Source organism: Crocuta crocuta, unplaced genomic scaffold (assembly GCF_008692635.1).
Source record: "Crocuta crocuta isolate KB4526 unplaced genomic scaffold, BGI_CrCroc_1.0 scaffold45, whole genome shotgun sequence".
In the NCBI taxonomy this organism is placed as follows: domain Eukaryota; kingdom Metazoa; phylum Chordata; class Mammalia; order Carnivora; family Hyaenidae; genus Crocuta; species Crocuta crocuta.
The window spans coordinates 4,186,752-4,202,655 of record NW_027530544.1 but is presented as its reverse complement, the minus strand read 5'-3'; the positions used below and the strand labels follow the sequence as shown (position 1 = coordinate 4,202,655).

Genomic DNA, 15,904 nt, shown 5'->3' with positions numbered 1-15,904 from the left:
GTTTTGATTCTGTAAGAGTGTATGAAGAGCTATTAGGAGTAATTGATGTCTTTCCTTATCCTTAATTTCCCAAATGAATAAGATAACATGATCATGCCTAGTATTGTGCTTTGGTCCAAAGTTAACCCAAATTCTTACTGAGGTAAGTTGAGATTGGGGGGACTGATACTAGATCCTTCCACAAAGCATTCCTTGGGGCTCCTGCCAGATATAGTCTAAACAAATGAGATAGTGCTGTGTCCTAGCATGGCAATTCTTAATTTTTTATGTCTTCATTTTCAGGTTGCTCCCTGAGAAGAGATACCTTGTAAAGGTATGTAATAAATACTCATGGCTTGAATTTGATACTTAAAATGGGTGCATTTTATTGTATGTAAATTGTACTTCAAAAAATATATGTTTCTGTTTTGTGAATTAATGAATATAAAGTGTTGTTAATGAACGTATTCATCATTTTCTTCAAAGGCATCTTTGTGACGCACTCATCAAAGCTTTTTACTTTTTTATTTTTTTCTTGTTTTATTTTTGAAAGAGAAAGACAATGCATGAGCAGGGGAGGGGGTGAGAGAGAGACAGGGAGACACAGAAACTGAAGCAGATTCCGGACTCCTAGTTGTCAGTGCAGTGCTCAACGCAGGGCTCAAAGTCACAAACTGTGAGATCATGACCTGAGCTGAAATCAGGTACTTAACCGACTGAGCCACCCAGGCGCCTCTCATCAAAACTTTGTCCTTATTTGATGCTGAATTAATCTTCTCATTTTTTATTTGATAATAAATCAGTCTTCTTGTTTTCTTACTTGTTCTCTTATGTTTTGGGAGGAGAACATGCTGAACATAGATTGAAAAAAAAAGGTTTTTTTAAAAAATATATTGAGAACACCATTTTCTTGGTGTAAATACTCATTCTCCTAAAGATGGACTTATCTGATTATATGATATGTCAAAGTTGTTTCTAGAGGCGCTAACCTTAACAGTTTTTTTAACTGTTACACAGTCACACATACACATTAAGCCAATCCCTTATGCGCCACAGAAATTGGTGAGATTAAAACTGATCTTCTAAACAGAAGATTTTCCTAACAAATTCCCTACTGTTAGAATCACCTGATCAGTCTCAGATTTGAAGTAATTTAGATTAATAATTGAGATTTATATTTCCTAATATTCTATTTAAGTAGAGATAGGGAAGGAATTTTTCACTTAGTGTTCTTTCTCCAAACTCAACTAGAAAATAAGGAAATTCCTTTGCTCCTAGACTCATTCTCTCCCCTGCCCTTTGGTACACAACATTTGACTGTCTATATTCCAGAATTGTGAGGTTTTCCCATTTTTTCCCCTCAGTCATTAATATCCTATGCTTACTTATTTTGAATATAATTTATCCTTTAACTATAATTCTGACTTTTTTTTTCCCCAACTTTTATTTAGAACAAACTTTTTCCACAAGCTATTTCTTATTTAGAGAAGACTTTTCAGGTTCGTAGACCCGCGGGCACTATCTTACTTAGCAGGTATGTCGCATTAAATACAGGTCATTTTCTTCAGTTGTGTAGTACTCTGGCCTCCCCATTCTACCAGTATGGCAATTATGAAACTCATACTAGAGTTTTTATTTTATAAAATAAAAACTAGTCATATTTTATTATGTTTGTCCTTAGAGACCAAACTGTGAGGTATTTAAAGGGAATCATAAAGCACCTGTTAGGTAATCATTCTTTCCCTCATTTTTCTTTTATTTATTTTGAGAGAGAGAACGAGCAAGGGAAGGCCAGACAGAGGGAGAGAATCCCAAGCAGGCTCTGTGCTGTTACCATGGAGCCTGATGTAGGGCTCAAACCCACGAACTGTAAGATCATGACATAAGCTGAAATCCAGAGTCAAACACATAACCAACTGAGTCACCTAGGGGCCCCAAGATTTTATTTATAAGAAATCTCACAACATGGGGCTTGAACTCAAAACCTTGTGGTCGAGTTGCATGCTTCACCAACTAAGCCAGCCAGGCACTCCTCCTTTACTGATTTTCTATTATGAAGTGATCTACTGGATCTTATCCTACAGTGTAGTTGTTCCCTGTTTGCCATATCTCCTTCCTCCCTCATGTGTCTACAGTATTGGCTTATTAAATATTTGGGGGTCTGAAAACCCAGGCCCAAAATTCTTTCTTAGTCCACTTTTCTAACTAAAATAGTAATCATTATTAATAAACTAATATAGCAGCTACTAGGTTTTTTACAATTTTTTACTGATGTGAACTATCTTTTTGTTTTTCTTTTCCTTTTTTTTTTTGTTATTAAATTTTGATGTACAAATGAACTGAAGACAACGTGCAACGAACCAACACCAGAAGGAAAATGATCCCCATAGATACTGTACTGGGGAATTTGCAGAGCATACAAAATGTGGCCCAGTTATAGTGCCTGAGGAACACCTGCAGGTAATTAAACCTACTCTTAGCAATGTTTTTACTTTTTAGAGTGAACTGAGAAATGGAGGTTTTGAATCTGTGTCCCCAAGAAGTTGTTATAGACTTAAGTTTGAAAGCTTTATTCTTCATTACCAAAAGTAATCTTAGTTAGCTGATTTTATTCTTTCATGAATTTGATAATATCTTCTTTACTTTTTTTTCTTTTTTTAATTTATCTTATCTCTGGGACTGCTGAATCATTTCAGCTTTGTCTTCCAAAATATATATATTTTTAAGTTGATTTATTTTGAGAGACAGAATGGGAGCAGGGGAGGGGCAGAGAGAGGAGAGAGAAAGAATCTCAAGCAAGCTTCACACTGTCAGTGCAGAGCCCCATGGGGGGTTCAAACCCATGAACCATGAGATTATGACCTGAGTTGAAACTAAGAGTTGGATGCTTAACTGACTGAGCCACCCAGGTGTCCTGTCTTCCAGAATGTCTTCTAGGAGGTATATACCTTAGTAATTTTGCAGGGCAATTTGACAATATCTCTTAAAATAAAAAATATGTATAGTATGCTTCAACCCAATTTAGAAATGTATTCCATAAAAATACTTATTAACTGTGCAATGTATATTCAAAGATATTCTTTGCAAAATTATAAATATGCCTATATTGATATTAAATTATGGTTTAATCCTATAATGGAATAGTGTGCAGCTGTTAAAGAATGAAGTAGATCTCTACAGACTAGGAAAGATATTTACACTCTTAAATGGAAAATAAATGTTGTAAATCAGTATGTGTAGTTAGCCTATTTTATTTAAGAATTATAGTCAATGTAACTCAGTAAAAATGAAATAAAAACATTAAATACAAAGTGTATGTACATATATAATAAAAACTATGAAATAATCTAAAGATATACACATACTAAAGTATCTGGAGACATACTAAAATATTAACGGTTTTCTTTATGAGTTGGATTGTTTGGGGCTTTTCTTTGGTGAATTATGTATATTTGTAATGTTCTGATTTTTCATATTAAACATATATTACCTATCAGGATAAAGATAAAAATTTTAAATGTGTATACCAGAAAACCAATTTACTATACATATACATTTGAAAATATGATTATTAGAGTACCTGGGTGGCTCAGTCAGTTAAGCATCCAACTTTGGCTCAAGTCATGATGTCATGGTTTGTGAATTTGAGCCTCTTTTCAGGCTCTCTGCTGACAGCTCAAGCCTGGTAGCCTGCTTCGGATTCTGTGTCTCCCTCTCTCTATGCCCCTTCCCCACTCACGGCCGTCTCTCCATCTCTCAAAAACAAACGTTGAAAAAAAATTTTTTTTAAGTTAGTATGAAAATATGATTATTTCCATAGCTGTTTTTCTCCATTGAACTGTGTTCTCTAGCTACTTCCAGAAAATGAATATATTACTGAACATTTACCTAGTAACCAAAATTAAGCATATGTTTAGATGAAGTTTACTTTGTAATTTTCGCATTAAGTTATTTGAAGCTCAATATGGCTTTTGGACCCCTATATATTGGCACTAATACAACTAACTTATTCAGCTTTCATTTCTTTTCTCATTTTCTTGAGAGTATAAAATGTTTTAGGGACATGTTTGAAAATTAAAACTGCTTCTTAATTACATATTCAACTTTTTTCCCAAGAAATTTAGAGACATTTTGTAGACATTTTAAGACACATTTCTTTGCTTTTTTTCTAAAGCATTTTTGTTTTTAATTCTCTTAGCTTTTCCAAATTCTGTTACTTGTCTTTGGGGTGTGGGAGGAGAGCCCAATTTTTTTTTTTTTTAAATACACGAGTGATCCTGGAAAAGGATGCTTAAAAATTACAACTTTTTGTATTTAAAGAATTTTTTTAAGTTTGTTTGTTTATTTATTTCCCTGACAGTAAGGGGGAAAGGAGCAGAGAGAGGGAGACAGGATCTGAAGCAGGTTCTGTCTTAACAGCAGAGAGCCCAATACGGGGCTCAAACTGATGACCCGAGCTGAAGTCAGATGCTTAACCAACTGAGCCATCCAGGCACCCCTAAAAACAACTTTATGTAACATCAACTTTAATAAGTTAAAGTAACTAAACTTAAAATTATAAATACATGTATTAGAGAAACAAGAGTAGACAATGTAATTAAATGGGGATTTCTTTTTTCTTCTCTTTATAAGTATCACTTATATCTAAAAGAATCACAATTTACTGATTTTTTAATTCATAAATTTGGAGATTATAATTGTTTAGAACTTTGAGAGAAGTTCTCTAAAAAGCAGATATTATAAGGGTAAAGAATTGATTAGAAAACTAGAAGTAAGGGTAATGTTGAGGTGACTTTACCTTTAAACTCATCTTTAAAAGGTAAAGATGACTAACTTTTTATGTTTGTATTATATGAGGTTTTAACTAAATACATGAATTACTTTATAATAGAAAATGTATTTCCATAGATAAAATGTTTTTATTAGTTAATTTTGAAATAACTGTGGATTTACAGGAAGTTGCCAAAAAAAGTACAAGGAGGTCCATTGTAATTGTCACTTAGTTTCAAAGTTTAAAACTTTTTCTGCCTTTTTTTGTGTCCTGGTTGGCTGCTCTTTATAAATAACAATTGTTTTAATTAAGATTATAGATTAGATTATGTTTATTATATGTATATTATAATAATTTTACATAAAGTAGAAATTTTAGTGAAGTAAATTCAAAATTAGAGATAGGAACTGAGTAGAGGGAGGAATGGATTTTTATTTTTGAGAGAGGAATGGAGTTTGGCAAAAGTTGAGGGATAATAAATAAAAGTTAAATCATACAAATGTAGAGTCTGGATTTACTATATATTAAAAGTCCCTACAGCTAACTTTGTCTCTGGTCTGATTTTCTTTTGCTCACCATGGGTACAGAGATGCAGGGTCTGCCGTGGGGGTAAGTGGTCCTGTTTATCAGTGGGTGTGCAAGACCAAGAGGGCGTCCGGGATGCAGACTTTGTTCTGTATGTTGGTGCTCTGGCCACCGAGAGGTGCAGCCGTGAAAACATCATCTCTTATGCAGCTTATTGTCAGCAGGAAGCAAAAATGGACAGGTAAACTTTCCCCTGAGACTTATTTTCCAAGATCTAATTATGGGAACTTTTAAAACAGAGTGTATTATAAGTGTTAAGAGCACAAGAAGTTTGCATTTTCCAGATTGCCTCCAATAGTAAAAAACTGTACAGTGCTTGGATAGGGAGGTGGGGAGAAAATGTCAGGTGATAGAACTGTTATTCATATAGTAATGTCAGTACCAACCCTAAAGAAAAAGTATTGTCCAGAGAATTTTCTTGGGAAGTAAATAACCCTCTAAGGAAATAATTTGAAATTTAATTTTAGCACTTCTGTGCTAAAATAACTGTTTATCTAATTGTCATTTTATGTGTCATGTCCTTCACTTAGATAAATTATCACGTAAAAAATTTAGAGGTCTCTTATTTATTTACAAAATATTTTAAAAATTCTCCCAGTTAAGCTGGCTTGAAATGAAATGTTATTATATATGTAGAAGATTGGCTGTCACATTCCAGACAAATCAAAGGCAGTAGAAATTGTCACATTTGAGAATAGATTATAACATTCTCAAATTTAGGAGAGTTAATGTGACCATGTCATATGTACATAAGGACCATTGCTGAGGTCTTGAAAGTTCATCTATCTGTCAAGTCTAGCTGACTTTAAAGAACTGTTTGGCTTCTACTGATGTGTATTCATTTAAGGAAAAAAAATGAAATTATTAGTTGAACCAGGTAGGCAATACAAAGGAAACCGTGGTTTATGCTTTAAAATTATACTGTCAGTCCTGAAGGTGGTAAAGAGGTTAAAAATCAGCATCATAGGTTAGAAGAACAGTCTATTACCATGATGCTATGTAACTGATGATCTGAAATCTACTAAAATGTTATTAGCTTCTAAGTGTTGGGAAAGCGTAGTCAAATGATTGAGTAAAGTGCTATATGTTTTTGCATATATATATTGCAAATATTTGTGTATATATATATATACGGGTATATATATACATAACATTGTTTATAAAAATAAATGTATTTAATAGTGTTTCTTTTTTCCTGAGAAAGTAAAATTAAATTTATGATATTTTATAATTAATGGTGTCTCAGTATGTCTCAGGAAATATGGTATTTTGAAGTGCTCAGTGAATGACAAACTAAGTTACTTCATAAAATGAGATACTTTCTTAACCTAGATGTCTTTGTGAAATAAGCCTTCATAATAGTGGTGCTGCAAAATCGTGGTTATCTTAATTTGAATTAAACTATATGGATTGTGTACACACACACATAATCTCATTTTCAAAATACTGTTGAGTTTCAAAGAACATTGTAAAATAGTGTACATATGTTACATATTTGTTTCATGTTTATATATATACATGTGTATATATATATATAAACATGTAGCACATACTTGAATGTGCTAAGGAAAAAGTCAGAAATAATTAGAATTACCAACCATCCCAATTTGGTCAAGACTTCCCTGTTTTAGCACTGAAAATCCTGGGAAACCCCTCAGTCATGGGCAAATTGTTAGTAGCAGTTACCTTTAATAGTGGAATTTCAGGGGAGTAGGTTGTAAACCAGAATTTTCATGTTTTTCTTTATACATTTCTATGTTGTTTGGATATATAACTTTTTACAATGAGCTTTTACTACTTTTCTTAAAAGACACATTAAAGTGAACCTTATGTATTAGGAAGAGAATAACTTCCTTGGGAAAATGGGGGCAGGAATATACAATCCCAGATTGAGATGGGTCTAGAGTGATTCATCTTTCAGCATCTGACAATGTTGAAAACACCTACAGTACCTAGTTGTCTTTTGGTGAGAGAATCCAGCACAGGAGTCTTCACACAGATGAGAATCCCATAACCTAGTTTCACATTTCAGTTTCTTTGCACTGCTGTTATGTTTGTTTAAATTACTTTAGCTTTTGGTTCACATTTGATATAAATGAGTAACTAAAACAGTAAATGTTCTTTGTATCGGTGAATATAAAGCTACTCATCTTTGTCTTCTCATATTTGGGAAAATAATTGATTTCTTCTGAGTAGAATGTTGATTTTGGAAGAAAGAGCAGTATCTGCAGTTGTTCTTTCTTAATCTTTTTGATGAAAGAGAAACATCCCTTCAAAACTGCCATATTAATTCATTCAAAGAATATTTGAATGCCTAATATGGTCTTTGCAGACTAAGTGAACAAAATAGACATAGGTACCTGCCTTGTGGAACACAGGAATTACAGAGGCAGACTGATATTAAATATACTTACAAATAAATGTGATTTCAAAATGGGATAAATGGTTTATAGGAAAAAAAAGGGCACTATAGCATAAAAGAGAACAAAGGGGGAACCACAATTTAGATTAATAGGGCAAAGATGGCCTCTTTGAAAGAGTGAAACTTTAGGTAACCTGAACATTGATAGGCTTCAGCCAGATAAAGGGCTTGAGGAGGACATATGTTAGGAAAAATCCATGTGTGCCTGTTGCTGTTAGAAGTCACTTCAGTGGACACTAATTTTGAAGATGAGAACTAAAGGAAAATTGGAGAGGCAGATAGGGATGTTTTATTCTAAATACTGTAGGAAGTCCCGGATGAGTTTTAAGCCTGGCAGTGACATCCGTTTTATATTTTAGAGGTCACTGTGGCAATGTTTTGGTAAGTGAATTATATTCATACTTTTTCTGAGTGTAAGTCTGTTGTTTCCAAGTAAACAAAGTATACCATATGTTTTTTTACTTAAACAAGGCAAATGTTACTTTGTACAAGGTGATTACATTTTGGTGAGTTTTTGGTATTTCTGTGGTAAAAGGTTGAGGTATTGGTGGGAAAAGGGACTTCAGGGTTCCTTACTATTGTCTGTTTGCCACAGCTTTTGAAAGACAGGTAGGTATGTGGTGTAACTAACTGAATTGTATTGGGTACTGGTCAGGTCTTGGAATCTCAGATTGTAGTCTCAGAAAGTGATAGAACTATATAGGTTCTAGAAAGTGTAGAATATCAAAGATGATGATGTGAAGATAAAATATCTGAATGTGAATGAAGGTAGTGTTCAGGCAGAGAAAGGGAATAGCAAGATAGGCATAAGAAGGTAGAGCAACCTGAATGATTTGCTTATTGTCCTATTGTATATGTAGCTTCCCTCTCCACTTACCTGCTCATCCCCTGTGCCTATAAATATAGTGAAATGCTGAAGTCAAATAAGGATTTTGCAAGTACAGCATGTTAGAATTTAAGTTTTTCAGTCCACTCTTATTTTTTTGTATATATTGACATATTATACAAATTCACACGTTAAGTGTACATTGACTTTACTTTTATGAGGACAGGTGCTAATTAGCCACACCATAGGAAAACAGAGGTATATGTCTTGAAAGTATAAGATAGAAAGTTAGATATTGTGGTAAAAAATGATATTTGATATTTAGCAAAGATTTTTCTGAACTTGGTCAGTTTTTTAGAAAAGTCTAAGTTAGTAAATATCATAATACCTATTTTTCTAGAATATAATAAAAAAATCAATGTCTATTTTAACAGGCCAATAGCAGGATATGCTAACCTGTGTCCAAATATGATCTCTACCCAGCCTCAGGAGTTTATTGGGATGCTGTCCACAGTAAAACATGAGATTATTCATGCCCTGGTAAATTTTGCTGTTAATTACTGTTCTTTTCTTCATGCTTTAATTTTCTGTTTATTATGCTGTTACTTTGACATATATATTAAATTTTGGGTTCTTAGATTTATGTCAGTAAAACCTAGATGACTAGGCCTGTGCCAATAGATAATTTTTAATGATTAAGATAGTGACTAGGTTGAGTTATACTACCTAAAATAATTAAACAGGTATATTCACTGGACAATAGGATTTTTGAGAAAATGATCACTGTTCTTAAGGAAAAACTTGGTAATTTAGAAAATTCACTTTTCTGTAAAGTGGTAACTGATATGCTAATTCTAGATCTTTCTTGTTATAGAGATCTGATTTCAAAGATCCTCTTGGTCTGCTTAACTGTTCTCTTGATGCCATTTATGTACTTAGAAAATAAATGGCAGTAAAATGCAGTGATTGAGAGACAATGGATCACACAAATTTAGGTGTGAGTCTTCTTAGCTCTACCACTAAAAATATTTGGGATCTTATGTAAATTATTCCTCATAAGCTTCAGTTTCATCTGTTAAAATGAAGAGAATAGTAATACATAGTACATTGGATTTTTTTCTTAGAGATTAAGACAAAACAGAAATGCTATAGTACCATGCTATACATAGTAAGGTATAATAAAATTAGTGGCAGTATTCTATTAGTCTTTTTTAAAGGTTTATTTATTTGAGAGAAAGAGTGCACTGCACGTGTGTGAGAGGAAGAGGGGGACAGAGAGAAAGAGAGAATCCCAAGCAGGCTCCACATGGAGCTCAACATGGGGCCTGAACCCACAAACCATGAGATCATGATCTGAGCCAAAATCAAGAGGCAGATGCTTAATCAACAGAGCCACCCAGGCACCCCTATGTATTAGATATTTAGTGGGCTTTCACGTATGACCTTGACATGAAAGCCTCAATCTTTAAATCAGTAAATACATTAAATAACTCAGTAAAACACCAGTATAACCAGACAGCATTTATATCCTTCAAGAAAGAAGATTCTAAAATGAATCATCTGTTTTTCTTTTATTTAAAAAAAAATGTAAGGTGAACCTCTTAATTGAGGTGAAACAAGGCTCATTCTAAGTAATATCTAAAAACTATAGATACTTGATGTTGAGAGAAACAGCAGGTTTTAAGTGTGGTATATAAATGAACATGAATGCAGAGGTCCCAGGCATGAGGTAAACTAGGTTATGAACAGGCAATTCACAAAAGAAAAAAAAAAACAACAGTTGGCTGAGACATGTATGAGAAGGTGTTCAGGCTTACTTTAGCAGTCAAGGGTGTAAATTAAAGCTAGATACCATTGACTATAATAGAATGCATGAAAGTTATGTGCATTGTGGCTCCTGAGTGGCTCAGTTAAGTGTCTGACTCTTGATTTCGGCTCTAGTCATGATCTCACGGTTCGTAGGATTGAGCCCTATGTTGGGCTCTGCATTGACAGTGGGATTCTCTCTCTCCCTTTCTCTCTGCCCCTCCACCTCTCTCCCTCCACCCTTTCTCTCAAATAAAAGTTAAAAACACAAAAAGAAAGTTATGCATTTTGACTTCAAGGTATAGTGGTTACCTCTGGGAAGAGAAGGAGGAGAAAGGATTAGGTAATGGAGCTTCAGTAATATTTACTCTGCAGTGTCTTATTTCTTAAAAGTTTGAAGAAAATATGGTAAAATTAACACCTTAAATAGCCTTAAAGAGGATACATAAGTTTCTGTTACGTATTTTTAAAATTTTTTGTATATTTGAATTATTTTAAAAACTATAAAGCCTAAGAAATTTTAAATATTAGCTTAAGTCTCAAAAACCATCCTGGAGGATGGTAAAAATTAAATGTTTAACACAGATTCCCCATAAAATTACATATGCTCATAACTATCAATTACACTTACTTACCTGTGGCGCTTTGAATACCTAATAAGCCTTCTGAAATGTGAATGCTTAGAAGAACTTTCAAGCTGATAGAGTGGGGAAAAAAAACACGTGTATTTAGAATATTATAAAGGATGAGGCAAATTATACTATTTTAAGCTTTGTATAACTTCAGTGAATTGTATATTGAAAGCTATTTTGATTTTCTTAACTGACTCAATTAAGTGTCCTTTGCATCTTCAGAGATTAAAAAAGAAGAAGATATTCAGGAATAAAAGAATAATCTGGATTCCATTAATCATTTTGGCAAACTTTGAATGACACAAAGGCCACAGAATTTTCTGCTAAAGAAATTGATTAATTAAGTGATCGTTCGTGATTGTTAGTTATTTAGATATGAGCTATAGCATATTCTCAATGTATAAAACATACAGAAATAATCACAAAAGTGTTTTGTTTTAGGTACCAGATTAGGAAAAACAGCAAGAAAGGAAACCTCACTAATGAAATAGATATCAAATGGCAATTTTTTTTTTGCCCATTTTCTTATCTCTTTTGGAAGGGAAAGGAGAGAGAATAGGAATTTTAATACCTTTATGTGAAGTATCCATTATCTCATTAAAATTGAAGACTTAGAAAAAGTATTTAATCCAGTAATTTAGAATGATTGATAGAAATACCTTCTTGAATGTTGTAATGCTTTAAGTTGAATTGTTTTACTTATTTATATATGTAAAGAATAAAATAATTGAAGGAAATTTCCAGTCTTGACATGTATATATAAAATGTATTTGTTTTTAATCCCAAGGCATAATGCTTTAGCATCATTTATTAACAGCATTATAAACTCTTTAAGTGCCTTGAACATACAAGAAATGTTTAATTAGTGGTTCTGAAAAAAAGTAGTATTTAAATTGTGACTATAAACGTAATAAATTCATATTGTAAAGCAATTAGGCAAATAGGAGTGCTTTTACACATTACGCTACCATCAGAAGAACCACAGCTAACATTTTGATATATGTTTCAAAATATCATATGATATATGATATATATTATTTTTTCTTAAGTGTACACACACACATATGCACATACATTTCCAGTCTTTTTAAGTACAGACATATATTAGGTGTGTACTTTCGGATCAAAGTCTGAATTTTTTGAGAGCTCGTAGGGAGCACACTTGATTGCCTACCCCCTACTCTAAACTGTATTGTCAGTTGTTCTCGGTGGTAAGATATCCTAGATGCAATTGTAGAGTTTATGTAATAAGTTCATGTGAAGACAATCAACCATGATAAATACATTCTTAAACAAATTTCTTATTTATGCCGGTACCAAGGAATGTTGTCACTATTACTTTGGATTTCTTTCCTAAAATTATTTCAAGTAATTGAAATTTAAAATTCATAAGACAGAATACTTAATTTTTGTCCAGTTCCAATATGTGACAAATTTTAGTAGTAGAAGTATTGGCAGGGTGCTTTTATGAGGTTATATGAGTGTTCTCTTTTGATAGCACCATGTTATGATGTATATAATCAGATATTTTTCAGTGAGACATTTTGAACTTTTTTTTTATAGGGTTTCTCTGCTGGCCTATTTGCATTCTACCATGATAAAGATGGAAATCCTCTAACTTCAAGATTTGCAGATGGTCTCCCACCTTTTAATTATAGGTATTTGTTATTATTTTTTGTTCTTGTTCTTTTCTTTTAGGAGGGTGCTAAGACTAGAGTCTAAAACTCATGGCATGATAGTTGCTGTAAATAATAGTGGCTTCATGCTAACCTAAAAAAGCCATAGCTATTGAAACAGGATAAAAGAGGCTATTTAGCTTTACCCTTTCATTTTAGAAATGAAGCAGTTAAGATGCAGAAAACTTAAGTGCTTGCCCAAAGAGCCAGGAATCTTCTTGCCAGCAGAGCTCTTTTCCACTACATTGTAACTTGTATTGCTGTACAGTACAGTCAGGCCATGGGAGAATATGGGTTGGTTATATTTTGGTTTGTTTGTTTGTTTGTGTTTATTTATTTTTGAGAGAGAGAGAGACAGTGTAAGTGGGGAAGGGCAGAGAAAGAGAGAGAGACAGGGAGGCACAGAATCTGAAGCAGGCTCCAGGTTCTAAGCTGTCAGCACAGAGCTCGACTTGGGACTCGAGCTCACAAACTGTAAGATCATGAACTGAGCCAAAGTCGGAAGTTTAACCGATTGAGCTATCCAGGCATCTCTGTATTTTGGTTTCTTAATAATTATCACCTATCGTGGCAATATTTACATTTGAACTGATAGTGTATTTAGTACAACGTATTAGCAGTGATCTAGAGGGTTAGGGCCTAAAATGAATAATACTAAGAAACATTAAAAATATGTATTAAGAATTTTTTATGGTGTATCAATCGCAGAGCTGTAACCATTTGCATATATTTATGTAAAATATAAATCTCTAAATTAAGAGCATATGTCCACAAAAAGATAAGCATAAGAATGTTCATGGCATGTGTAGCAACATGGATGGACCTTGAGGGTGTTATGCTGAGCGAAATAAGTCAGGCAGAGAAGGACAAATATCATATGTTTGCATGTATAGGAGGATTAGGAAGAACTTAACTGAGGAACAAGGGAGAGAAGAAGGGGGGAAATGGTGGGGGAAAGGGAAAGAGGCAAACCATGAGAGACTCTGTAATGCTGACAAAAACTGAGGACTGATGGATGTGGGGGGGGAGGGGGGATGGGCATGGAGGAGGACACTTGTGGGGATGAGCACTGGGTGTTATGTGGAAACTAATTTGACAATAAACTATTAAAAAAAAAAAAAAGAATGTTCATGGCAGTTTTGTTATTAATAGCCAAAGAAAGGAAACAACCGAAATATCCATCTATAATAGAATGAATAAATAAATTATGATATATTATATTCATATAATTGAACTACAAGGCACTAAAAAAGGCACTAAAACTACAACGCACTAAAAAAGAATATACTGTTGTTACATGCAATAACATATAAGAATATCACAGATATAATGTTGAGCCAAAGACGGTCCATTTGTATAGAGTTTAAAAAAGAACAATGATAAAAGACAGATGAGTGGTTTTACTTGAAGGACCAGGCTGTTAAATGGCCTACAAGTTGAGTATAGATTGTGAAGAGTCACAAGAAAACCTTCCATGGGTGCTGACATTGTTCCATATCTTTATCAGATTAGTGGTATTTGGATATGGAATTAAAAATTAATTAATCCTGGAGCACCTGGGTGGCTCAGTTGGTTAAGTGGCTGACTCTTGGTTTCAGCTTAGGACATGATCTTGAGGTCTGTGAGCTTAAGCCCCGCATTGGGCTCTGTGCTGATAGCGTGGAGCCTGCTTGGGATTCCCCCTCCCTCTCCCTTGCCTGCCTGCCTGTCTGTGTGTCTGTCTGTCTCTCTCTCTCTCTCTCTCTCTCTCTCCCCCTCTCCCTCCCTCCCTCAAAAAAATTAATCCTTATACTTAAAATTTGTTTACTTTATATATATTTTACTTTAATTACAGAGATCTCTATTAAAATAGCTAGAATTAAATATTGAAGCAGATAATACTTTATTCATTATATTTTTTAGAGTGCATGTGAGGAAACAAATTCTAATTGGACATAGATATTTTCCTTCTTAAATAGTTTGTGTTCATTTGGTGGTATAGGAGGAATCTGGTCTTTCCTAAGAATTGTGGTCTTTATGGGAAACATAAATGGTGAGATAGGCGTCACGTACTTAGTGATGGAGGTAAGAAAGAAAGAGATACCCACGCATAAGAATTTTTGTTAAGGGGCACCTGGGTTGGTTAAGCGTCTGACTTCAGCTCAGGTCATGATCTCACGGTCTATGGGTTTGAGCCCCACATCAGCCTCTGTGCTGATAGCTTGGGTCCTGGAGCCTGCTTTGGATTCTGTGTCTCCTTCTCTCCCTCAGCTCTTCCCCTGCTCATACTCTATCTCTGTCTCTCAAAAATAAACATTAAAAATTTAGAAAAAAAAGAACTTTTGTTAAGAGGCGCCTGCATAGCTCAATGGGTTAAGTGTCCTACTCTTGATTTCAGCTGAGGTCATCATCTCACAGTTGTGAGATTGAACCCCGTGTTGGGCTCTGCACTGAGTGTGGGACCTGCTTGGGATTCTCTCTCTCCCTCCCTTCCTCATTCATGGTCCTGCTTGCCCTCCCTCCTTCTCTTCCTCTCTCTGCCTCCCTCTCTCTTTCTCTCTCTCTCCCTCCTTTCTACCCTCCCCCTTCCCCCTCCCTCTCTCTCAATAAATAAATAAATAAATATTTTTTAAAAACTATTGTTAAGCTGATAATTTGCAGTACTTTTCTTGCATTCAGGATATTCCTCAAAAGCAGGAAATCTTACAGTATGATTGGAGATAATAGAATAATAGGAAACTCAGTTGATAGACATATGAAGAGTTGGATTTGTCCCTAACCTATTTATTTGAAGAAACTATTTGTCTTGAGATGTAGATGAAGAGGATATTGGGAGTTATTAATAAGGTAAAAGCTGTTTATTTTCTTGCCAGCTTTGATCACTATGGATGTTTAAACATTACTTTGCTATGGAAAAAGATAAAAGGAATTAAGAATAGCATCTTCAAGACATGGGTAGATGAACAGATATATGGCATATATATATATGTGTGTATATATATACATATACATATATACATGCCATACATATACACAAATATAACAAAATATTAATTGTAGAATCAAAGTGAAGGTTATTAGATATTTAGGTATGGGGTTTGCAATTCTGTCAACATTTTGTATGTTTAAAATTTTCATAAAATGATAGTGGGACAAAGATAGACTCTTTATATTCTATTTTATTGATGAAAATGTGAGATTCATAGGATTGATAATAAAAGTAATCTG

General features: G+C 33.9%; 1 protein-coding gene and 1 long non-coding RNA gene across 3 annotated transcripts in view; one reads left to right on the top strand and one right to left on the bottom strand.

Annotated features, from left to right (window-relative positions):
* The window catches only part of LMLN (leishmanolysin like peptidase), a 79,120-nt gene that overhangs the window by 15,380 nt on the left and 47,836 nt on the right, over nt 1-15,904 (top strand). For both annotated transcript variants that reach the window (XM_077767641.1, XM_077767642.1), the window contains exons 3-8: nt 283-313; nt 1,431-1,513; nt 2,325-2,439; nt 5,338-5,516; nt 9,018-9,123; nt 12,585-12,679. In XM_077767641.1, coding sequence (XP_077623767.1) covers nt 283-313; nt 1,431-1,513; nt 2,325-2,439; nt 5,338-5,516; nt 9,018-9,123; nt 12,585-12,679 — 609 coding nt within the window. The remainder of the gene's footprint in view (nt 1-282; nt 314-1,430; nt 1,514-2,324; nt 2,440-5,337; nt 5,517-9,017; nt 9,124-12,584; nt 12,680-15,904) is intronic.
* The window catches only part of LOC144234351 (uncharacterized), a 21,060-nt gene continuing 5,681 nt past the window's right edge, over nt 526-15,904 (bottom strand). Inside the window, exons 2-3 of the long non-coding RNA XR_013335928.1 lie at nt 11,025-11,086; nt 526-830 (exon numbers count right to left, since the gene is read on the bottom strand). This is a non-coding gene — a long non-coding RNA (uncharacterized LOC144234351). The remainder of the gene's footprint in view (nt 831-11,024; nt 11,087-15,904) is intronic.